This window comes from Rhynchophorus ferrugineus, unplaced genomic scaffold, assembly GCF_030347505.1.
Source record: "Rhynchophorus ferrugineus isolate W39M unplaced genomic scaffold, kcgeb_rfMv2 rfM4, whole genome shotgun sequence".
NCBI lineage: Eukaryota > Metazoa > Arthropoda > Insecta > Coleoptera > Curculionidae > Rhynchophorus > Rhynchophorus ferrugineus.
In genome coordinates, this window is record NW_027472583.1 from 12209689 (window position 1) to 12237670 (window position 27982).

The 27982-nt window shown below is 30.3% G+C and overlaps 1 protein-coding gene across 1 annotated transcript in view; it reads right to left on the reverse strand.

Annotated features, from left to right (window-relative positions):
• The window catches only part of LOC143194949 (neural-cadherin), a 246128-nt gene that overhangs the window by 65138 nt on the left and 153008 nt on the right, over positions 1 to 27982 (reverse strand). Inside the window, exons 3-4 of the mRNA XM_076401758.1 lie at positions 19855 to 19970; positions 13098 to 13262 (exon numbers count right to left, since the gene is read on the reverse strand). Coding sequence (XP_076257873.1) covers positions 13098 to 13262; positions 19855 to 19970 — 281 coding nt within the window. The remainder of the gene's footprint in view (positions 1 to 13097; positions 13263 to 19854; positions 19971 to 27982) is intronic.

Sequence of the window (27982 nt, forward strand, 5' to 3'; positions counted from 1 at the left end):
GTGGCAGTGAACAAAATCTACAAATGGACGAAAGATTGGAACTTTCAACTTAATAGCTCCAAATCTGTCCGTTAATTTTGCATAGCGGCGAAATAATAAAAACTTAATTATATCACTCAATGGATGCCCGATTCTTCAAGCAGAATCAGCTAAATACCTTTGAATTCATCTTGATGGTAGATTAAATTGGAAACATCATGTTAGACAAATAGCAAAACGCAATTGAACAAAATAAAACAACTATACTGGTTACTCGGAAGATGCTCTCAACTTGATTTAAAATCAAAGAGGTTGATCTATAATACAATTATAAAGCCAATTTGGATCTATGGGGTGGAAATATTGGGTTGCACTAAACATTCAAATCAACTAGTCATACAACACTGTCAAAACAAGGTTCTTCGATTGATTACCTATACCTATCGCTATGTAACTAATGAAGAACTATACGGTGACCTGGAAATTAAATGGATTTGCGAAGTTATCCAAAATTTCGCCTTGAAACACGAAAGAAGATTACTAAGCCCTACTAACATGTAAGCAATACAACTGCTGGACAGCGCGCAGGATATCAGGAGATTGAAGCGAACAAAAGCATACGAACTTATATAAAGTGTATACCTTTAGTGTAAACTATAGCTATAAGTTGTTATAATTTTATAATTGAGGAATATATATTGACGTATTTTCTCGCACTCGTCTTGCTTATGAATTAATTTAACTAATTGACGGAAACTAACCAAAAGTAACGGAAAAGTAGTAATAAATTAATTGTAAATTAAGATTGTGCTAAACGTATCTAATAAAGATGTTATAAAAAAAAGTGTAGTATATGATGAAAGGAAATAAATAAACTAATTGAAACCTCCAATTATTACATACAGTAATTTTGTTCGAATTCCTACAAATTACATAAATCTTACCACACAGGAAATTCGAAAATTAAAAAGAGGATTTTTTCTTTTTGCGGCACGATAATCAATGATAATTTATTGTAACACAAATAGAAATTCCTTTCGCTTTGACGACCTCCTAAGCTCTTTTCTTGCTTCCTTCCTTCCTTCCTTCATTCTGACGATATTAAATTTACAAGCGTCGGATTAAGCACCAGCCCGGATCCGCAGAAAACAAAATAATGAAAGACATGTCGAATAAGTTGGGCAGGAAAATTAAACTCGGCAGGAATGCAATTGAGTTACACGCGCACGCTACATGAACTTTATTCTCTAAAACGTTAGAATGGACTGTGCGATGAGCCGAGAGGCAGATAAAGAATGAGAGGCTAAGGAGGAGTGAACAAAGACGTCAAAGAATCCCCCAATATCTATAGGAGTCTTAAGAAATAAAGACATGATTTTAATAAGCTCTTGATTTCATAACAAAATCTTTCTTTTATCTTTATTTTTTATCTTTAATCTTTCTTTTCTTTATATACAGGCCTAAAAGTTAATTTATTTTAAAGGATTTACAATAGACGCGTTACTGTGTATTAAATTGGAACAGATCAATTTGTAACCAACTTCATGTGCCTTACAGTGTCTGTCATTTCTTTGAAGTATTAAAAAAATCCTTTTCCTTGAGAATATCTTCAATTTGAATAAAAATGTGATATACTAGTAGTACTAGTAGTACTAGACAAGGAGCGTCCTGAACAGGCAAACATTTTTGAAGACGAGGACGGTATCGCTATCGACTACAATTGCTCCGTTTAACCCGAGCACTGTGCGAAAAACAGCCGGCATATAAGCAAAGACACAATAATGTTATTTTTCAGCATGACAACGCTCGACCACATGTCTTTTAACCGGTGAAAATATACTTGGAAATATTCAAATGGGAAGTGCTACCCCACCCGCCGTATTCACCAGATTTTGCTCCTCCTGATTACTAGTTGTTCCGACATATGAGTCGTGACCTATCTGAACAGAGCATCACTATTTATGAATGTACCAAAAAATGGCTTGATTTATGGATGGTCTCAAAAGATACATCATTCTTCCAATATCGAATCCGTAAATTGCCTAAAGTTTGGGGAAAAGCAGCAGATAGAAAATACCTTGAGTAAAATATGTTGCACCGATATTTCCCAATAATGAGTCAAATTAAAAGAAAATTCTTTAAAACTAACTTATATGCCTAATACAGTATCATAAATTAATTATAATAATATAATTATAATATCATAAATTGAATAAATAGATGTTAATAATTAGATAGAATAGCGATAAACATATTACATTATATAATAATTTTGAATTCTGAAAAAAATTCCATGGACAAGAACCCCGTGTAATGAACCCCGAAATATTAAGTAAAAGCTAAATTTAGGAAGGGAAGCCTGCAGATAGGATGCTGCTGCTGAGACGAAAATTTGGGTATCGAAACGTGAATATCAGACTTTGTACCAAACATTTAAAAGATAGATAAGCAAGAATATCTGCCAATATAAAACTAAAATGTTTGTGATAATTTTTTGTGATATGTATATAAATGTGACTCATAAGGCAAGAGTACAAAATCCTACAATGAAAATGATCCCAGTTACGCCAGTAACCAGGCCGGGTAAGACCGAATGCTTCCTGGGGACATCTCTAAGACAGTAGGTAGGTTTAATAACGAGGATAGAGATTAGGGGTCCATGTTAAGCAGTGGTCCAGATAAACCATAGTTAAAATAGAGAGTTTAAAATAAACCAAAAAATGTATTAATACAAATTTCATAAGAATTTTTGAATAATTAAAATTAATTTGATTACTTTTTATTATTTACACAATAATATATAAATAATTTATATTATTGAATTGTTTAGAGATTTGTTCAAAAATTAATTAATTTAACTTATTTTCTATAAATTGAGAGATGTTATATTTTATTGAAATAACTTAAATAATTTAATATTACTAAATTTATAACGGAAATCCATTTGTTCCGAAAACATATTTTGCAGCGAAATTCTTGTCGCATAATATTATAGTTGCAATCCAAACATGTTATACTTAATTATAAAAATATGTCTTATATTGATAAATTTTAACATACAGTGTAAAATGTATACTCTATTTTAACGCTTGAATGATTGAGATGCATTTGAGTTGAGGGTTGAGTAAATGTGCCGAGAGATTAAAACACTACAAACATTGGATGAAATCCTTGTAAGGGCGTAAAATGAAATAAAAAAGGAATTAAAATATCCAACGATCTATGGAGTTCTTCGTGCCACTCTACAATCCTTCTCCAATATTTGATGTTATGGAGACTTTATATCCTAATGATATACCTATAATATAATTCATAATACAATCATATGATAACATAGCTGGAGTTGACCAAATGACAGTGGAAATGGGAAGACTTAATTTCAACGACTTCATGTTCTTGGTGATATAGTGAAAATAGTTTCCTATTAATTTTCGGAAAAGTATTTTCAAAGAGCCCGTGAAAAAAGAAATAGAGAGGAGTGGCCATAATTTAGATCCAATTGCAGTTTTTTAGATAAGACCAAGAAAACGATATTTACGTTTGAAGCAATGGTTTGAACATGTCTTTCGAACATGAAAGGTGAACGAGTTCTTGATATACTACTATGGTGAAATAGATCACGATCAGAGAGACTAATCTGAAATACAGAAGAAGAGGATTATGAAATATTCGAGGATCTGCGGTACCAGCAGATCTGGCTATGGATTCATGTCGATGGTGAATATTTGAGATTGATATAATTAATATATGTGAAATAAACTGTATAACTTTCGCCAATACACCTAATTTCCTACAAAATACAAAAATATTTAAGAACAAAAGAATTAGAAACTGGCTTAGGATTTATCTAAAAAGGTTAATCAAGAAAAAAATTGAAAGCAATTTTCAAGTTCGATTTTTCAACGTTTCAAGGTCTGTGAAATGATTGGTTATACAAAATATCAATGTCTTTCGCTGTATATTATATTTTCTTTTGCAAGTTATCTCTGAAATATCTGAATAATAAATGTTCAGAGTAGAAACTGTTGTCTAAATATGGAATAAGTAGGTTATGAGATGGAGGATTCGTGTATTTTACCCTTTTTAACCATCCTGCTTTTATAGGTGGAACTAAGCAAAAAATAATAAAATAGTTAAGCAATTTGAATCGCTTGTGTACAGGAAAAACCACAGATCATTGCATATTGAAACCACACAATCGCACATTCTTTTCCCCCGGGTACAAACAAAATGGAATGCGACCAAATCCTGGCTAATGTTTAATTAAAATATCTCTACTATTTTATTATTAAAAGTTCAGTAAATTTTTATTTTGAATATATAAATATTTTTTGAGGTGATGAAATAGGTCATCAACGAATTTTATTCTTAATGTGTTACGGAGCTTTAAGTGATAAATTGGGAATGTAAGGGGATTAGGGATGGTGAGTTTGAGCCGAGTTGTGGTTAAATGTTCATGCAATATTGAGTATGTGCTAGTCCCATTAATGCCAAAGGATTTTACAATCTTACAACGTCCCACATAATGATCTTATATTTCTTGCACTTGAGTAATGGCTTATTTTGTGTGACTTGTATAAGATGATTGTATAGTGAGATATCTACATAACCGAATTAAAATAAAAATCCAATGAAATTACTAATATATATATATATATATATATATATATATATATATATATATATATATATATATATATATGTATATATATACAGTGATATATAAATTATTTTGAGATATTCTTATTTCGGAATTAATGTTTTAAAATCTCCATAAAATATTGCCATAATATTAACAACAAATATATAACATTGTTATAGAATTGTTTAAAAAATTGTTCGAAAACTAAAAAAATCATATAATTCTAATAATTAATATAATTTCAATATATAATTATCAATAAAATGACAGATTGTTGTATTTTATTGAAATAATTTATATTATTTAATAAGTTTGTTAAGTTAAATTTATACCAGATATATACGTTTTTCGGAAGTATATTTGTAGCTAAATACCTCATTTGTGGCGATTTTTGCATAATATTATAGTTACAAATTGGAATTCAAACCTGTTGTGGTTAATTATATTTTAAATTCTTATGTTAAGGTAATTTCATATACATTATAAAATTTGTATTGCATTTATTTATGTGTTTTGTTAATATTAGTTCGTTTTATAAAGTTTACATATATTATTAGCTATTGGTTATTATAACATTAAATATGTACTTGCAGCTTATAATGCTGATTCCAAAATATATGTTAAAACTAGTTATCAAGTTAATCTTTCAGTTTAATTTTGAAAAATTTTTGGGTTATTGTAAACATGAATTTATTCAAATAAACAGTTCCACAATAGTATCTTAAACATGTATATTTGACATAATAACTAAAACTAAATTTATAACTAATAATTTTACATTAAGCCAACTAAGCGAAGTTTACGGAAGTTATGAACGTTTACGGAGCGAAGTATGAACTATTCAAGACCGTGCACCGTATTTATATCTTCAAATGGAGCAACGTCACCATTAAATAATATTGTATCATGTTGTTTAAGGTTTTTAGTAAAGTGATTAAGTTTTATTAAGTATTATTATTATTTTTATTAGTATTAATTCTTCAGTATTTGAAATTTCAAAAAATTGAAAAATACAAATAATTTAATATATAAATACACAAATTTCCCGACATAATATTAACGCAGTAGAAAATCGTATTCTACAAAAAGATTATTTGAAGTGTGGTATGTATGTTGAACTAATTTGGAAATTAATTTTAGCGATAGTTCTTAGGTTTTTAGGTTAGCACTGGTTTTTTATTACTTTCGTTGTTTATGAGCTTTAATAACTATTCTATCCTGGTTATTATATGAAATTGATTTTTTTTTGTAATACTCCTCTTCAGCTGGTTATTTCTTAACAGATTATTTAATGATTCCATAATAACATTTGTATTATTAACGGATATAGGTAACTAGGTTTTTTAGTTTATTTTATTATCTTATATATATTTTAGTCTGCTTTTTAGCAACGAGGGTTTATTTGGACTGGACTTACTGTTTAACGTGGTCTCCGAACCACTGTCCTGGGCCTCAGAAATAATCCCAGAAGACATCCGGTTTTACTCAGCCTGGTTATAGGCGTGACTGGGATCATTTTCCTTGTCAGATTTTACACTCTTGCCTAAGGACAATCACAAACATAAATTTACGACCATGACTCAGCAGGATTCGAACCCGCGACTATCGCAACAGTAAGAGGACCAAATTTTTTTATTTATTAATATATTGTTACCAGTCATTATCGATTAAATTACAAACTGTCTGTTACAAGAACAGGATCCAAAACATTGCCTTGCATTACACTTGTTTTTATTTCATTAATTCTTGATTAAAGTACTTTTTGTTTAACCCTAAAGGTCCTGGCTGAGTTGTAGGAGTTTAAGAGTTCAAATAATTGCTAAGGTAATATTTGCTGTTGTTTGTACATTAATTTCTTATACTAAAGTTTATAGAAGGCTTGTTTCTTTTTATAATTTTTTTAAATCATGCCTGTCCCTTTATGCACCTGTTAAAATATTGGCTGATAAAACAAATCGGTATGCGGGTATTAGTTCCTTTCAACCTATGATTGGTATGAAACTTTTTAACAAGAGTTTTTCTAATACTTTCGATAATATGGGTAACAGGGAAATTGGTCGATAAACTTTTAATTCATTTGGTGGCTTCCCAAGTTTCACTTGGAACAGGTTAGTATCATAATAACAGCCATTTTTCAAACACCGCGGATGTTTTAATCTGCATTAATGAAGTTTTGTGACTTAATTAATTGTTTTGTGATGAAGTGAGTTTTATAACTGCCTTCCTTAGTAGAATTTTCGTTCAATACTTGCCGCTATATGGATAAATTAGAAACTAAGAGAGTAAAATTAAACACTAAGTAACAAATACTAAGTAACAACACTATAATTTATCACATTATGCACGATTATAAAGAAAATATAGCTTCATTATCGAAACGTTTATATCCAAACACTATTAAACTTTCTTAACAGCAAATTTCTGCAGTCCCACTACCCACTAATGATGAATCAGCAGATATTCAACCCTATGCTAGTACCTTATTACCTGACACAACTGAAGTCCATCTTCGGTTTATTTTATAATCGATAACTTATCTGAAACCCTCAGTAACTCTTAAACCCTCAATCCACCACGGAACAAGCTCGAATTTATATTCGTAGTCATTTTTTCGACGACCCGTATATATAGATCTTCCGCAGCCCCTTGAAATTAAATCATTTTTTCCGCAGCCGAAATTTGGCCTCGGAAAGATTTTAGCAATTTAATCCGGTGTATTTATGGGCTTTTTAGCCCCAACATATTGATTGTATTGATCCAGAGACGATTTTTATGTTCGGAATATTCAATTATCTTCGCAGCCATTCCGGTCTATTCGGCCGTATCATGACGGAAAACGATCATCTTTCATTTCGCGTATAAAAACGACGCTACAACACGGTGGAAGTGTCAGATTTAGTTGTACGAGCTCGTTGTGGCGCCGCACAAAATCACGGGCTACATTAAGAGATAAAAATAATTATTTTAAAAGTTTCACGGTGGGATGAATCGAGATTAATTTATAGCCGAGCTTTGAGGTATCAATTAATAAAACCGTTGGCATTTGACATCCAAAATAAATATTTACAAAATAAAATTGGCCCGTAAAAAATTGTCCGAACTATTTTCTTGCTTTTGATTTTTTACTAAATACGGTTTATTTGTACATTTCCTACTGCTTATCGTGAACTCGGAACAACCGTCCTTCTTACCCAGCTTGCTTACTGGCATGATAAAAATTGCTATTGCTTATATAGGCTTTTACACTTTTACACTGTTAGTAATATTTACAATCACAATTATAGACATAAAGACTATTGCAGAACTAGGAGGACCGTCTTGTTCTTTCAGCCGCTGCTACAAAGTTGGCAATATAGAAAATCATCTTAAAAAATATATATACCACATATACTTATAGGACCAATAAAAAAAAACAACAATTTACAAATTAAATTTGCAGCTTCTTCTTTTATTCATATTACTATTAATCGTACGGTGAATTGACCCACAAAAGTCGACAAGACGGCTTGGTTCGAGCAGTTGTAAAGGTGCCAGGACGGTCCTCCTACACATGCTATAGTGGCGGCTTCGAATCTTGGTGGGGCATGATCGTAAATTCATGTTTTTGATTGTTTAACGTTTGTAATTGTCCTTTAGCAAGAGTGCAAAATCCGACAAGGAAAATGATTCCAGTCACGCTAGTAACCAGGATGGGTAAGATCGGATGTCTTCCAGATTAGAAGCCCACGTTAAACGGTAGGTCCAGTCCAAATAAACTCTGATGGGTAAAAAAGAGACTTTAAAATATAAGAAAAAGGCGGCAAATATTCCTTGTATTGTCTATTGTAGCATCTCTGAAGAAGCACAAAATATAGACATTTTTAGTTTTATGTTTGTTTTTTCCTATCTTTGTGCATCATTTTAAGAAAATTTGTTGAAATGACATTATTTTTTTAAATGTAAATACATAATAAAAGTGTGGTTTTTCAGGATGTGAATGTTAAAATAAAATTAATTATTTTTTAAACGATTCTCGTTTAACGCAGATATGGTTTTTAAAAGTAAACAATGATAAACTACAGGAAAATCTCTTATTAATCCTCTACATCAAACTTGCTAGTAAGAAGGTCTATTTGCTTTTCCGACTGACCAGATAATTATGGAACCAAATGTGGAAGATCATCACTCAACGAAGATGCATTTCCTAATTGTACTTTTAATAGTAAGTATTTCATTCAAATCTACATTGATAAATCAGTTTAAATGTATTATGTAATAATGTTAATATGTATTTCAAATGGAGTTAGCTGTGTGATTATGCTATTGTGTTATTTAATTTAGCTTATTAGTTAATTTATCGAAATATTATTTAACGGCACTAGGAACCTATACTAGTTCATTTGGGTGCGAAGCTACCATTACACTTTTTTATTTAATGAAAAAATAATCTACAGAAATAAATTTAACAAACGTTCTTATTCAGATATTATATCAAACTAGCTCTGTACATATATATATATATATATATATATATATATATATATATATATATATATATATATATATATATATTATTAAAATTTAAAGAAGTATAAACGCAAAAGGGATAACGTAAAATATTCTAAAAGGTGAACATTATTTAAAAATATAATAACAAAAGAACTACTTGTGATAGCGAAACATCGGAAATAGCGGTTCACTGTATTAAAACCTTCGTTTTTCTTGAAGGATGATTTCGTTGACTGTAAGATATACTCGTTGAATAAAAAACACAAAGCCGTTTCATTCATATTACCATTAAATATGATTAATTTCTCATATATGGAAATGACATTTGGTTATTATAAATATTAATTATATTGGTGGAAATATCACATCCAATTTATTTATTGAATATTGAATATTGACATAATTGAATCATAATTAATAATAATGATATACTTTCAAATATAAAGGGTGCTTTTTAAGAGGAATAAACTTTTTAAGTGAAACATTAAATACGTTACAATTTTATTATAAAAAGATACTTGGCGTATTTCCTACCAGTTCTTTCTTCACTTTAATATGGAGTGAACGTACTGATTTTGTAAATATATTTCTAAACTTCGTAAAGGTTGTTTTTCCGTCCTTTTCTCCACTACAATTTATTAACTTTCATTTCATATAAACGTTTATATAAGATTGTTTCAAATTGCTTCAAAATACTATTATATGTTACTGGTGATTTGACATAACTTAAGTATTACACCGTCGTATTAGAGGTGATGACAGAATATATTTTCTATATGTATGTGCTTTTATTAATATTAAAACAAAAATAGATCGACTTTTGAGCTTGTACCAATGCCGCATCGCCAGATTGACATTTGTTTTTCTTGAAAATAAATACATATATATTATTCTCAGCACGATGAAAATAAGTCTAGTTTTAGTGAATTCAAATAACCATGATTTATCGAAAATCATAGCAATAAAATATCCAATTATTTCCAGTTAGATAATTTAGTTTATTTAAAACAACATAACCTCAAATATTGGCGATTAGTCATCAGCATCCCATAGGTTTTATTTGACATAATTTTTTCTTTCTTTTTTTGGAACAGTTTTGAAACTTGTAAGCGTCATTTGGGGTGAAGAAAAAGTCTCTGCTCCACCATCTGTATCCATCAGACATTGCTCCCTCAGAAAACTGAAGAAATCAAAAATTGTTTAGATAAAATAATTTTTAATAAAGTAAAATTTCATTCGTTATGAATAAAATTAAAAAAAAAATAGAAAAAACAAACGCATTTTTACACCATACGAGAATGTTTATTACACCCTTTATTTAACTAAATTTGATGGAGACTAACATCGACACATTGATTAAATTCATCAGGTGATGACTTTTGCGTTCGAAATACTCAATTATCTCCCAGGCTATTACCGAGATTTTTGAATTGTGGGAAACGCGGGGAGATACTATTTCTAATGAAACCGACCTCAGATAGATGAACATTGAAAATATTAATATGGCGTGTGGTATGTTTGTTATATTACGCTAACATAAATATATTTGTTGCTTGCTTATTACATGATTAAATTTCTTCTTTAAAAAGGCATTTTATTGGCAACACTTGCCACAATATATCTTAATCAAAATATTTTCCATAATTTTTTATAGCTTTTTCACATTTTTCTTTCTTGCATTTTGATTTTGTTTATTTCTAAACAATTTGTCTTCAATATTTTCCTTCTCTTTTTCTAGTCTTCTTTTTTTTTAATATTTTAAAGTCTCCTTTATACCAACGAGATTTTATTTGGACTGGACCTATAGTTTAACGTGGGCTCCGACCTACGGTCCTCGAAATTAAGCCTATCGACTGGCGAGTGAGCAACTTAGGAATCATCCCAGAATGCATCCGGTCTTATCCAGCTGGGTATTGGCGTGGTTGGTATCATTTTCCTTGTCGGATTTTACACTCTTGTCTAAGACAATCACAAATATTAAACAATTACGAACATAAATGTGCGACCATGCCCCAGCAGGATTCGAACCAAGAATTCTTCTAGTAAAAGTTTGACACAAAATATCAGCTATGTGCCATCCTAATACATTAATCTTTAATTCTTTATTACAAATATTTCATTAACTTAAAATCATTAATATTACTCAAGTATTACCTGTTTTCCGCATTCCAATAAATTGTCAGTCATAAAAATATATTGTACGACCTCTTAACACTTGGGGTGAAACTGTATACTGAAATTAGTTTTACAGTATTATGAAATATGCTAAATTTTCAGTTCATATTACTGCCTACTTCAAATGTGTTGTTAGTTTAACAGGTAAAAGAAAACAGTAATCAATAAAACCTATAAAAACTATGATATAGTGAACGGGCCTTGAAAAGCTGTCATCAATATTTAATATATAAAACAAACTTGTATGGCTTTAGTCTATTTATATCAATTTTATTTCTTTATTTTTTATAAGACTGTGTCGAGTTCGAAGACAAATGGCGACTGATATCGCCATTACTGCTTTTAATGATGGTCTTAAACAAAACTAACTTGATGCCAAAGATTTATTAATAGTTTCGAGAATATTGAAACCGGACTACAACTTGTAAATTAAGTAAATTATTTAGTAATGGCGTAGATCGTTCTCCGTTTGAACATTTCAATTTATGTGTAAAAATATACTGTAAGAACTTTAAAAAAGCCAAAAAGGTCGAAAAGAAAATCAAGTTTAACAATAACCTGTTGAAAAAAAAAAATAGAGATAGAACACCTGTAATAGGAACTGTACTGGGCGTTATAGCAATATTAGATTAAATGAACCGATAACGCTGGGTGACACAATTTTTTTAACACGTCACGCTCCTTAGTAATAGTGTGGATACTATTTACCCTTAAACTATATATTACTCCACAATGTGCAGCCGATATCCTTCCATACCTATTGCATTTTGCAAGTTGTTGCTCTATTTTTTGGACTACAGCGAGGCTTCACGAAACATTGTTGCTTTCTCTGTTTATGGGAGAGTAGAGCCACCAAAAACGACTATGAAATTAGAGATTGGCCAAACAGAACTGAGTTTGTTTGTGGTAAATGAAATGTTAAATATGAACCTCTTATTCCACAAGAAAACGTGATTCTTCCACCATTATCTATCAAACTTGGTTTAATGAAAAATTCTGTTAAGCCATGAATAAAAATCCTAAGGGATTTTTGTAATTGAAAACTGTTTTCTCTAAATTAAGTGATGCTAAAGTAAAAGGAGGCATTTTTGTTGGCCCACAAATAAGAAATCTACGAATTCGAAGCGCCTTGGTTATCTCTAAAGAAATCTTAAAGCTGAAATAGAGATTTTAGTGAATAGCTTGGTACAGAAATTTTAAAAAATGGGGTGCGGAATGTCTTTAAAAATTCATTTCTTGCATTACTTTTTCAATTTTTCCTGCTAATCTTGGAGTGGTGTGTGACGAACAAGCTGAACGCTTTCACCAGGATATGAAACAGATAGAAGAGCGTTATCTAAGAAGATGGAATGTTAAAATGTTAGAGGATTACAGCTGGTTTGTAATGAAAGTGGATTCTGCTCTTTCCGAGAGGAGAACTTAATTTTCTCGTTATTTTCTTTCGGAATATAGGGCTAATTTTTTTCGTTGCCCACTTAAACCTGAGCTTTTTTGATTCATTGTTTATTTGTAGTCATATTATACTATTTTTTAATAGAATTAATAATATAAATAAATAAATATGATTAAAAATGCTAATACTGTCTTTATTTTTTTATAATGGCATATAGTGTAATATAGTACTGAAAATATATAGATAGGAATATATATCGTGTATATATTTTCTTAGAAAAGCGGATTGCAGTAATATTTTTTTCGGTATATTCTTAAAAATGTTGTTAAACTTGTATGTTTTATGATTAATTTCAATTGAATACGTTTATTTATCAAACATTTATCAAGAACATAATATATTTTAATCATACCTACATACCTGAAGTATAGATCTGGGTAAATTTCTGTCATCTTCCTCCGTTATCTGCGTTTTGTATGATTGTTTTTGGAAAACCGGTGGATTATCATTAATGTCCTTCACGTTAATTACAACGGTGGTGGAGTTTCTGTTTTGTTTTTCAATTGCATCGAGTCGTAGTTCGTACTGAAAGAAAATTTTAAATATTATGAATTGGTTTTATAGTAATAAGGCTATATAATAAGCTTTAATTAATTAGCTGAAAAGTTTCGAATATAATAAATGTAAATATTTTTGGCCGAAATATTATTTTATTTAATAATATTAGATTATTGAGCCATTTATATTATCAAAGTGGCGAATGGTGAATTTCTTTTGGTTATAATATTTTTATGATGTTGAAGCTATTAAAGTTATGTAGCTGATGAATTGGAAGTATCAGTTATAATTGTGGAGAGACCTTTGATATATAATGGACTTTTTTTGTAAGCTTTTGAATTTTTACATCAAAACCAAAAATTTGTGGATATATTGTATTTTGTACAGAATGAGCTTTTTTAAACTAAAATACTTTTTATAATTAGATTAATCAATTTAATTCATTCTAAATGCTATTTAGTAGTAAGTATAGTAATAATCTTCGGAGAAATGTGTTACAACCAATGGTTTCTGGACCACTATTAATGCTTTTGGCCTGTTTGGATGTATACTTTTTACATATACGTAAGTTACTGTTTCATACCACGGTGGAGTGTTGAATATAGGTCGAAAATTCTGTTTATTATTCTCAACTAGACTTTTGTTCAATATATGTTTCCTTTTCTATCTACATTAATTATTATTTTCTAAAATGTCTATTACTTAATGAAATATTATTTTGAAGATGATTTTTAGTTGTATTTATAAATTATTTTAATGACTGAACCATTGTAAATGTAGAATATAATGTAGCGTTCACATGAGTGGCAAGCTGCAGCAGCTTCTGCTTTCCTAAGATGGTGTGTGTAGAAAAAAAACATTTTACAATCAAGATTAAAACTACAGGCTAGTTCGAATGCTTATTGTGTCATTATAGTAGTTTGAACATGTTTGAGGAATGGAGAGTGCAATGTGACTTTCATTTAGTGAAATTTGAAACTTCTCGTTATATAAAATTAATTTTTTGTTTTTTAAATATGTCTTATCTTTTATGAGAAAGCTTTAACTCTCGAATTAGTATTCATCACGGCTTCTTTTTCAAAGCACAATAACTTTTGACTGAGTATATCAATTACGCTACCGTTATATCTACAATGATGTTATTGTTCAACTTTTGCTCTCAACTGCGCTGTAGTATCGCTTCATTTAAGTATTACTAGTGATCTATTTTAAATAGAAAAAACCAAAATTCCATTTTACTTAATCTTATATTAGGCACACACTGATGATTTTTTTCATTTCAAAATGACATTTATTTGGGCAATTTGGGCAATTTGCTGCCCGTTTTCTAAGAATTTTTCCCATCTTTCTGGCGACATGGCGATAACCAACGGAAAGAATTTTCTTGACAGATATGCAACCATTTTCGATCCATTTTTAAACTTCTTTAGAATTTCGAAACCGTGCACCAGTCAAACCATTGTAGGTCTATCTGAACAAGTGATAATTTCCAGGAACCCTGTTTGGTGAGACACAACTTTCTAAACGTGTAATCGAGCGTCTTCATGCTTTTGTTGCAACAATGCGTGGAAATATTTTATTGACTATTAAGGTGTCTGAAAGTTTGGAGAGTGTGAAGAACTGGTTTTCAAAAAAGTCTTGTAGTTCATTGTGTTTTTCTTTTTCACTCTTTTTTGCTTTTCTAGTCATTATTTAACATCGATGTCAAAACTACCGCCTTTGAATCATTGAAACCTATACCGATAATTGACCGAAGATGAGACAGAAGCATAAGTTTCTAAATTTTTTGCAAAAGCAATGAGTTACCAACACTCCGAGCGTATCATGATTGGTATATTACTATTGTACTATATTTGTTTACATTAATACTTTGTTAATAATTAACTAAAAAATATAAAAAAAGTCACCAATAGATATCGCTGAACACGCTGAACTGGCCAATATGCCTGCCAATGATTGTTATAAAGAGATAATTTTTCAATTTTTATAGCTTAGAATCAAAAGAAGATTAATATTAAAAGGTATTGTTTATGTTTGTTATTTTAAATTTATCTTCATGCCTACCATTTTGTGTAAGTTTCTAATTAAATGTTTTGTATTTTTGATGGTATCTTCCTCTTTTCTGATCTCGTCTCTCCTGATATCCATCAAACTCTAGATATATATACACCGGTGATATATTGATGATAAAATAATAAAAAGGGAACAATGGCAGAAACAAAACAAACCACGTCAACTTTATAGAAAGCAATAAAATCAGAGCTCGTGATAAATCTCCGGGTCCGAATGAAATAATAAAAGATTTACTGCGCGATAAAATTACAAAAGATTATAAACATTAAATTTTGGCAAATTTCTTGGATGAGAAAGTGGGGCCTGGCGGAGGAATTAATGTAAGGTTGAAAGTGGAAGAGCGGAAATGTGAGCGACGGTCTCGGTTAATGGTTTTGTTTTATGGAGGTTTAAACTTTGGTTCGTCATTCGTTTGATAAAAACGTATGAAGGTCGGTGTTTTTTAAATTTTATTTCGTATAATCACCTAGGATTATATTTTGCACAGTATTGTAAATTAGAATAGGTAGAAGGGTGCGATAACGTATTGACTTAAATAAAATTTTCAAATTTACAAGTGTGTTGTTCACTTACAGTAATTTTTTTAGTTATTACATATTTTGATTTATTTTAAAGCCTCATTTTTAACAACAAGGGTTTATCTGGACTGTACGATCCTCGGCATTAAGACTACCGACTGGCGAGTGACCAACAAATCAAGAAGTCCCAGAAGACATCCGGTCTTACCTAGCCTGGTTACTGGATGACTGAGATCATTTTCCTTGTCGGATTTTACTCTCTTGCCAACTCATTAAATGCGCCAACCAAACCGGCAATTTTTTTTATTAACGTTTTCTTTAGTGGCTCAAACATTTGGATAAAACATATGTCTTACAAATACTATCCCACATGTATGTAAAATACGAAATACAAAATACTTGAAGGCCGGCTTGGTGGTGCAGTGGTAAAGGCAACAGGACGGTTCTCCTACTGTTGCGATAGCCACGTATTCGAATCCTGCTGGGGCATGGTCGTAAATTTATGTTTGTGATTTTTTAATATTTGTGATTGTCCTAGGTAAGAGTGTAAAATCAGGTGTTAAGTTATGAAAATAGAATAATTCAGCCAATCTATTAATAAATAAAAGAAAAATTTCCTTTCAAGAATAGCACATTTTTAAAAGTACTTTCAGATAAACCGCCTTTTGTTGGAATATTAAAATAATGGACCAAAGAAAACAATATTTCTACAGATCCTGATGAGCATAAATTTATGTTATATTGTATGAATATATTTTTTATATTTGAATAGCGTTCAAGGATGATAAACATTTAGATTTTTCCGTTTAGGAAGCCGTCTATCACCGTTCCTGTCAGCTAAGACATTAAAATCATCATCTTATTTACTAGTACAGCTGCTCCTATTACTCTCGGGTATTATTTCATGTTTTTTTTAAATTTTCTTTAAGGCATGATCTGTAATGCAACATTTGTTGCTCTCATCTGTTGTGGTGCTTTCTGGCAATGAGGACATTTTATAACTAGGGTGGTGACATGACGCCAATAGGGCTACATTTATTTCAAGTTACAGTTTTAAGAATTTATCAAATCTTCTTTATAAGCTGTATTTTAATTGTGATGAAATAATAGTAATATGCATCATTTTTGATTCCTGCAGCTGGTTCGTACAGGCATTAAAGTAGACAGAAATTTGCCATAGAAATTTCCATGATTGAATATTAGTCTTACCATGGGTCTGAAGGTTCGAAAGGTTGGATCTATCACATATCATTGAATATCTGCCTGGTGAAAATGACAGTTTTTGAAATTCACTGATGGGAAAGTTCTTCTGCGAAGAGTAAAAGTTACATTAGCTTTGATTTGCTAAGTCTAACAATAGTTGTATTTTATTGAAGGGTATTTGAAAGCTGTTTGATGCTGTTATTGTGTTAATGTGTGATGCTATGATTGCCATGTCGTCCGCATATGTAGTAGTGCTTTTTTGATAGATAGATCAGCACAAGCACTTATATCTATTTCAATATAATAACAGTGAAGCAGAAAGCAATCATATACTGTACATTTGCTTTTTGACTTTTGGAAAATTAAAATCTATATTAGCTTTAGTTTAGTTACATGATATAAACAGTTGGTAGCAATTATTTCCATGGCTGTAATATCTGCAATAATATTTATTCAATGAAATTATACTACAGGGTGTTTAAAGGTAACATACCACAGAACACTTTATATAAAGATAGCGCCATTCTTTTACACAGTTAAAAGTTCATTTGAAAATTAAACTTATAACTGCTCGAGTCCTTTTACATTAAACAAAATATATTGGTTAATCGCAAGAAAATGTAAATTCTGTGACAAATAGCATTAACATAATACTTATCAATTACTATCAGAATAATTAGTAATAACGAAATATTCGGATTTCAACTATTATAGAGGAAATTAGGAGATTCAGAATAAGAGATGGGGAAACACTCCACTGTCGTGTGTGTGCTGTTGCAATTGCAGTTGAAAATTAAAATTATGTTCCATTTGCCAAAACTGGCAGAGATGATGAAATGTTGATCACATATGACAACGAAGTACAAAAAGACGGTTCTCGGCGTTTTATAAAAAATCTGTTATTTATTCCTCAACTTACTAAAATGTATTTTTAATAACAGCTGCTTTGAGAGAAATATATTTTTTGGCCTACGTCATCTTTGTCAAACGCTACTAATTTATTCAAAAATGTCTATTTAAAAATAAGTTAATTAACCAGATTTATGACTATCTATTCTATCATGTTAAACATTCGAAAAGCAATATTAAACACGAACGAAATGTTGTTCGCATGCATGTATTTATTTTATGAAAAATGCTCGTAAAACTTCCATAAAATTTGATGAAATATTTTACAGTTTTCTACATGTAGAGTGCAGATATATCAAAGTCTCCACTGAAAATACTAATACACGTACGAGTTTAATCAATTTTATCCCTTTATACAACATCATGTCTCCTAAATTGTTTCCAACAAGGTTCATTTTTCTTCAACGCCTTCCACCTGTTAACCGTTCTTTTTCCCTGTCATGTTGTTTTTTTCTTATAAATAAATCATTTTGTATATGTGGACTTGTTTTGGTCTTATTACCCTGTGATAAATAAATTGTAAACTAGACGCAATGTTGTTCAAACTACCTTACATTTCGTAATATATAGTGTGTATATTAAAGTGTGTGAAGACATAAATCTTCTAGACTCAGTAATTTTATTTATTTTCTTATTTAGATTTGAACTATGGAGCAATTTCTAATTTTATGACTCTATTGGGAATGGGAATGGTTTTCATAAATTGAAAGATTCCAAATATATTAAGTATATTAAGTAGCGTTGAGAACTTTCGACTGAAATGGACTATCGACTGTTTAGAAATTGCCTACTTTGTACAAAGGACTGTTTCAGTCGCTAATTTTGGTTCTTTTTGGTACTTTTAGTTACTATTTTCGATTCTACTATTTATTGCTTTTTAACATTCTGGTTGTCGTCCTATTCTCTCTCTACCTTGACAAAAATATGCCGAATTTAGACTTATATAGATTTATATTAACATAGTAGCATTTTGAAATGCTATTTTTCAAGATTGTTAATGTAATAGGGTAAAAGATTAAAATTGTAATTGATAAAGAGTAAAATACTTTTGAATGTTTTTATGGCGATAATAGGTAATATTTTTTTGATCGACTTGTTGGTCTCGATGTAACTCTCGATTTTGAAGTTAGATCGAAAGTCTTAGTTCGATCGTCTGAAGTCTTTTGATTGTCAAAACTTCTTTCCTAAAACGTTGGAAAAAAAATTAGAATCGAAAGGTTCTAGAATTGGAATCTGAATCGATTAGATTAGATGAAAAGATTAGAAGTTTTTGGAGTAGCAGTTAAATTTCGTAAAAAATAATCACCGTTAAATGTGATAAACTAGATTCACAAAACCTTGAAATGAGTCTGTATATTCTGTGGCTATATTAAATATTTATACTAATACACTATAGTATAGTATATTAATTAGAAATAGTAATTAACATATTAAAATACTATAAAACATTTGTAGGGGATTATTTTATTATTCCAATCCTTTTTACAGATTCACAGAACATTCAGATATAAAAGTAATTCTACTTGCTTTAAAATGAAATTATTCATTGCATGTTAATAGTATTCAGTAATTTTTTCCTTTTCTATAGTACATGAAGCAATTGTCTCTCTCACAATTTATACATGAAAGGATTCGTACATCTTCGTCTGACATCACGAATGGAAAAAATCAGTCGAACCATGCATTCGACTGAAAATAGTAATTACTATTTTAGTCACCAGTTTTTTGACTATCGACTGTTTAGACTGTTTCTTTCGATAGTTACCAACGCTAATATTATGTATAGGAAAATTAGTAATATTTTCATATATCTCTAAATTTAATTCTATTCTCTTTGTTCGACATTTCCGCTTAATTTGCAGAAATTTTATATTGAACCACGTTTTCATTTAATTGATTTCGATACGAAAACTTACCTTTTTTCGGGTTTCGTAATCCAATTTTGAAGCCACGTAAATTGAGCCAGTGGCGTTGTTTACATCAAATGCGTTTCCTAGGTTACCGCCTGTGATCTCGTATCGAATTGTTGATGCTGAAACAATTTTGATTTAAATTAAAAAACACGTATATTCTTACACCCTTTTTTAATAAATTCAACATTTTTTATTACTGTGATACGTAGTAAATAATTAAAATGTCAGATACAGATGTTCTCTTGGGTGTTTGAATTTAACTAAATTTAACTTTTTAACTTTACTTTAATAAATAAGTCCAGAAATACAATAATCAATAAACTACCTTGTTTATATAAATATTTTGTTTTAATAAGTTTATTATTTTTTTATATTATTCGCTACAATTATAAATTATAGGTAAATCTACATTTGGCAATATATTGTATATATTTCTGGTTCACGTTTCTGGATACTCTTATCTCCCCCTTATTCGACCTAATTATCCTTATATCTTTCACATCTCTGTATTTCTTCCTTTGTAGTTCTTTGCATGAACTTATAATTAATTTATTTTTTTGCTTTCCTATTTCTATTAAATATCTATGAAATATAAATATAGAAGTCTTCTTTATCCTCCTCCCGAAATTTTGTTCATCCTAAATATTCAAATTATTAGACTAATATGATGTCTCTTTCTTTGTGATTTTGAAGTTTTTTTGGTAACAAATTTTTTCCATCGTTTTTTGTTGCTTAAAAGTTCAGTATTTTTATCTTTTGTTGGGAGAGCTTTATTCATACACACTACCAGATGGTAAATAGTGTCAATTTTTTTCTACATATTGTTGGGACAGTGAGGAACTATTATAGTTTTCAATACAGATTAATATCACATTAATTAAGTTTGTTAAAGTAACTTTCGTTACGAATTCAGTTAAATTTATTTTATACGAGATTTTATAAAGTTTATGAACTTGACGCGACATTTCATGATACCCCAATACCTCACTATGAATGCTGCACTGCGTCCATACACATCCATACACTCCTGCTGGTGCTACAACTTTTACCTTCGGATAAAGCCCAGTACGAATAGCTGACATTGTTCGTACGCCATCACTACCCAGTTCCACATACTTACACCATTCAATATTATTTATGTTGATATAATCGTTAATCAAGTTAAATATTTCTTCGGCTGTCGTTCGTATTAGGAAAGAGTTATACAAACACTTCATAAATAGTATTCTCAGAATCATATCGTACCAAACATATATTAACACTAGCGACCCGCCCCGGCTTCGCACGGGTGCAATGCTGATACTAAATTAAATACACTACAGAAAAAATATGAACGTTGTATATAAAAACATAGCGGCCCGCTCCGACTTTGCACGGGCATAAAATATATATGCCTATGTCACTCAATGAAAACATGATTAAAATCGATCCAGTATTTTTGGTTCATTCATTACTGCCCTTGGCCTGCACGCATTAAATTTGGAGTAAAACCATTCCTCTTCCCCTATACTTACTATGAAGATTTCCTGCTATCTTTGGAATATCTAAATTCATACAATTTTTATTACATTACACATATTTAAACGCAAATTTTAAATTTGTAATATCTCCGAAACTATTTGTTTAATTTACATGCTGTAAGGAACCATATTGATCTATATTAATTGCACACTGTATTTAAGGTACTTAATTCGATAAGGATTAATGCCGTATTGCTTAAAACAGTTTCGTAAATAAGCCATTTTCTCACGTAAAAAGTAAACAATAAAAATGGTTAATGTGGGTTATCCCTAAAAGATAAACATATACCATCGCGGACTTTTTTGTAGACCTTTTTATGGTGTACAATACTGTAGTACATTAATTTGATCTAACTCGTAGGGTTAGGCAGCGTTTTTGCTAATTGCTAAATAAGCCTAAAAAAGATAGGTTAATTTACGACATCACGTTAGAAACCTCTAAAATTAGCAATGTTGCCTTAGTATATTATGCATATATTATACATATAAACCTTCCTCTTGAATCACTCTATCTATTAAAAAAAACTGCATCAAAATCCGTTGCGTAGTTTTAAAGATTTAAGCGCACATAATGATATAGGGACAGAAAAGGCGACTTTGTTTTATAGTATGTAGGTGATGTCGCAAAATTTTCATTTAGATTGGATCACATTTGTTGATTTATTTTTGAGCTTGAAAATGTTAAGTAGTAATGGCACTGATTTTGTTATTGCCTATATTCTTTTATACACTCTTGTTTTTTTTGTGTAAATAGTATGTTAGATTAAATAAAATCAGGTCAAATCAAACAAAGAAGATGGGTAATAAGTTATACTTCTTGATAATGGCCATTCAATATCTTAAAAAAATCAGGTTAGCTCAACCTGTGATAACGTAATTAAATTGAAGAAACATCATAGGCTTCACAGGAATTTCTACAGCCTTATTGTTTATGTTTGTCTGTATTAGATTTATTCTGGCAATCATTTCTAAAGAATAATTCAAATAACCAGAATGTATAAGGATAAATATTGATATTATTGCTGAATATTATCAGTTTCAAAACTTTAACAAGAAATTGTTCTCCATTACTAAAGTCTTCTTTAATACAACATAACAAATGCGGTTTTATATAACGACGTTATATTAACATAGAAGAAAGAAACCAAAGGCGTTAAAATTTCAGATGGTCTCTCGTAGTCTCGTTATTAATTTAATGCATTTTAAAAATCTGGAACGGCTGAGAATCTCGATTTTAAAATACGTGGACTGCGTTTAAATTTTAATCTCCTGACAAAATTAAATACCAAATTTGATTTTGCGGGAATTCTATAAAATTTCTTCCGGTTTACGACACTAAGTTTTACGTATCGATCCTTAGATAATAACCGTGGAGATATTGAAAGTAAATATTTTCACGTTTTTATATATCAGAAGTACAAAAAAGTTCTCGCCGTTCGACAATGGAGACACCGCCAATAAATTATTGACGTTTAAACAACGTTATTTTTAAATTGTTTAATGAAATTATTACGTGAAGTTGGACACCCGTTAATAATACAACTTTGTAGTTATAGTCATGTTGTATCAGTATATGTTTGGTACCTAACCTAATAGGTAAATTTAATGATTTCTTTATACAAAATAATGGTTCTCCATTTGGTATTACTAAATTATTTAGGCCATTCAAGCCCTTAATAAGTCAGTTGTTTTCAAATAGTTATCACCAAAGCTTTTCAGGCAGAGAAAGAATGATTTTTTCTGGCGTATTGCAACTTACGATGCAAAAAGGATCATCCCAAGAGCAAAAACTCATTGATTAATCTAGACATAACATTTTTACACAGATGGAATATTCATGCCAATAAAGTATTGATGTGCGTATGAGTAAGATGCAGTGTACTACCAGTTATTAGAAACGATTTAAACTATCACTTATACTACTCTTACTGTATTGTTAAAGTAGGTAAGAATAATAATAATAACAGTAATAGCGAATAGCAGACTCAAAATCATAATCTTGCATGACAACGCTCTGCCGCACCTCCGAAAATTTGTGAACCTACCTACTTCCCAGACATAGTTCCTTCTGAGAAACTCTTATTACATAATATATACAATTTTAAAACAGCATGGTTTGGTAGATACCTAGTTTCAAAATGTTGAACATGTGCGAAAATAGATAGATGACCGTATAACGCCATGTTGCAAGAGATAGGGGAAAAGTTAATCGAAAATATTTTCATTAACAAATATTATAACAATATTTTGCAAAAATCTGCCTTTTTAATAAATAATATATGCAAACACTTATAATTATTGTAATCTCAATTATAGATCCAATGTTTCTTCATAACAAACCTATTAATTTGTTGTTTATACATCTTTTAATTAAATTTAAACTTTAGACGAATTTCTTTAAACTAATTAAGTTCAGAAATTAACTTTGATTCCCATTTCTAAGAGAATAGTCAATTTATCAGTTTTCGATATTTAGTATTCTAGTAGATATTGATTACGTCATACAATTAAGTTGTAACCATTTGAAATATTTGAAAGATATTTTGAATAGAAAATATTGCAACAAATATTCTCAATAAAAGTTTTTTTTGTAAGTGAAAATATGGTTAGAGTACAACAAAGCTATTGATATATTTTTTCTATGCTGCATAAGGCAACTTTTACAACGGTTTTATTGGATTTTCTACTCACCATATCAATTTAATAAGGCAAATATGTTATCATAGGGAAGGCACAATACCCTGTGATCATATATTCTACGTTTCGATCTATAGTCTGTCTATTTCAGACCTACTTATAAAAGAAAAGTAAATTATAGAATTCAAAACATTTAATTTTTATTTAGTAAATGAAGCAACACTAACTGAGCTCCTGGAATAAGGCCATACCACTTCCCAGAACGAGAAATAATAAGGACAAAGAACAACAATAAAAATTCCCTCAAATATTAACTAATTTTTATCCTTTTCTATTAACTTTTGTTGTCGTTACAATGTCTATTAGCGTCCAATGTTCTATTTTGGAATATCCTAGAGTCCTCTAGGAATACGAAATTATACAAGTAATCTCCGTCAATCTTCGTCTTTACACCGTTGATGTTTTTTACTAGTACATGAAGGAATCCGGCAGCATATTCTTGAGTTTTCTTAGAATACTTTCCAGATTAACAGTTTGCTCCGAAATAATTGTACTAAATTATGAATATATCAAGAATATTTTCAACATTTCATAAATTTTGTTTTTACATAGAGCCAAGATCGAAATAATAGAGTTTCCTTTCCCGCTTCGCATGTGGACGCTTTCTCTTTGATGAATTTAACATTATATTGTGCGGCTAGAATCTAATTCTGGAGATTCCTGTAATGCGCACAAGGATTTGAAATTAAGACGGTGCTAGTTGTTGAAAATTTTACATATATCTGAAGAATATAACATCAATAAAATAAATTATCTTTATTTCACAAGGTTTTAGCCAACGTAGGAGTCACTGGACTTTCAACAGCTAGTTTGGCTGCAATCATATTTTTATACTCTTTATTTTATATCTCTTATTTTATAACTCCCACCTTTCACGCTTTGAAGCACACTTATGAATTCCTCGATTACGTTCAAATTTATAAGTAGTGATATTTTTATCAAAATAGGAACCCCCAAGAAAGCCAATTGTCAATTTGAATGCTGTGGATTGATTATATAATCAACGAGGTATGATTTTATTGAGCTACACTCACATAAAGGTTATCGGGTCATGTATATCTCTACTTTTACTTCCGCAGAGTCTATGCCAAAAAGTAATTATTTTCGTATGGAATTGAATCCAACTTGCAAAATTAAAACAAAATTTGAAAGGATACGAGTCCGGGGAATATCATATTTGTTAAGATTAAAATAGCTTTTTTTGATAATATTCACAAATTGATGATTTATTCATTACTTCATTTATAATCAAAATATGAACAGTATAATAATAAACAAATAACAAAACTCTTAACCTTTGAAAAGAAAACTCCTACCAGGGTCAAATCCAGTAGTTAGATTCTACCTCTCCATTGATTGTAAACGGCAACATTGCAGAGTTAGGCGGAAACTACCGAATACCGGTTAGGATTCTCCAGAAATAACCACTACTTATTAAATATTGTCAATACTTACTTCTAAGGCATTTTATTAGGTAAGAGGGGGCCTCCATTATCTCATTCTTGTTCAAAGTAAGTGATTAGAGAGATAATCTATTTCTCACTGTGATTATTTATTGGACTTTTTATTTTCAATAATAAATAGTAATCATAAATATTAAGCAGCTATTTTAAATTTATCGAAACCACGCTTGCTGGCTTCCAGTTATCACTAATGAACACATGATACAACCTACCGAACACAATAGCATAATCATACGATTTTATAGGCTTATTTCTTTGCATATTTGAGTTTATTATTATTACTTTTTGGTTAGAACAAAATGAGAAGGAAAGATATGGTCCGATTTGTAAACTAATTTATAAACTGCAACCAGCAGTACATTCGACGACGTGAGTTCACTGCTATTCTGGATGGAATATAATGCAATTTAAAAGTTTCATCAAATGTTAACTAATTTTTATCCTTTTATTAACTTTTGTTGTCGTTACATTGTTTATTGGCGTCTTGCCATGGGTAGTCCAATGTTCTATTTTGGAATATCCTAGTGTCATCTAGGAACACGAAATTATACAAGTAATCTCCGTTCCATCTATCTTCGTGGGTTGTCTTCAATCTTCGTCTTTACATCGTTGATGTAAATTTTTTACGAGTACATGAAGGACTCGGCGGCATATTCTTGAATTTTCTTAGAATACTTTCCAGATTAACAGTTTGCTCCGAAATAATTGTATTAAATTATGAATATATAAAGAACATTTTCAACATTTCATATATTTGTTTTCGCATAGAGCCAACATCGAAATAATAGAGTTTCCTTTCCCGCTTCGCATGTGGACGCTTTCTCTTTGATCAATTTAATATTATATTGTGCCGCTAGAATCTAGTTCTGGAGAGTCCCAAGAAAGCCAATTGTCAATTATTCTTCAATTTTAATGCTGTGAATTGATTATATGATCAACGAGGTATGATTTTGTTGAGCTATACTCACATAAAGGATATCGGGTCACATATATCTGTACTTTTACTTCCGCAGAGTATATGCCAAAAAGTAATTATTTTCGTATGGAATTGCATCCAACTTGCAAAATTAAAATAAAATTTGAAAGGATACGCACCTGGATAATATCATATCTGTTGAGATTAAAATATCGTTGTTGATAATATTCACAAATTGATGATTTATTCATTATTTCATTTATAATCAAAATATGAACAGTAGAATAATAAACAAATAACAAAACTCTTAACCTTTGAAAAGAAAATTCCTATCAGGGTCAAATCCAGTAGTTAGATTCTACCTCTCGATTGATTGTAAATGGCAACATTGCAGAGTTAGGCGGAAACTACCGAATACCGGTTAGGATTCCCCAGAAATAACCACTACTTATTAAATATTGTCAATACTTACCTCTAAGGCATTTTATAAGGCAAGAGGGGGCCTCCATTATCTCATTCTTGTTCAAAGTAACTGATTAGAGAGATAATCTATTTCTCACTGTGACTATTTATTGGACTTTTCATTTTCAATAATAAATAATAATCATACATATTAAGCAGCTATTTTAAATTTATCGAAACCACGCTTGCCGGCTTCCAGTTATCACTAATGAACACATGATACAACCTACCGAACACAATAGCATAATCATACGATTTTATAGGCTTATTTCTTTGCATATTTGAGTTTATTATTATTACTTTTTGGTTTGAACAAAATGAGAAGGAAAGATACGGTCTGATTTGTAAACTAATTTATAAACTGCAACCAGCAGTGCATTCGACGACGTGAGTTCACTGCTATTCTGGATCGAATATAATGCAATTTAAAAGTACAATAAACTATCTTAAGTCTACAAATATTATTCTGTACGCTACCGCAACATGGAATACGATTTTTTAAAAATTAATACGGTCCGTTGATCTTTTAATCCTTGAGTGGGTTTTCGTTTTTTTTACTGACCGCTCTGAACACAGGCCCGTATAATTGTTAATCGAATTTTATATCGAAAATTGTTTTATTACCCTGCCGAAAGCGTCGAAAGAGGTCTTTTATTAGTATTCACGCGGCAACATTCGCGGTTTAATACGATTTCCGTTGCACCGACAAACAAACAGAGCAACAATTAATTCAAATTTATATTGCGATAATCCGATTAACGATTTTAATATTAAATCGTGGGATGGTGTGAGAGCGTTATCTCTGTATTTCATTAATTATAGTCATTGTTGTGTAAGGTAATGAAATTTAGTGTTTTTCAATAAGATTGGATAGGTGGAAATAAAATTAATCAAACTGTATTTAACCTACTAATCATCGTCAGTCATTTTGTAAGGAACATCATTCAAATGTTTGCCATAGATTTTCATGGAGGCTACTGGAATGGCCCATGACTCTGTCGCATATATATGGCAGTATTTCAGCGAAACCAGGGTTACGTTAACGTTAATCCTTTCTTCAATAGATTACTGTC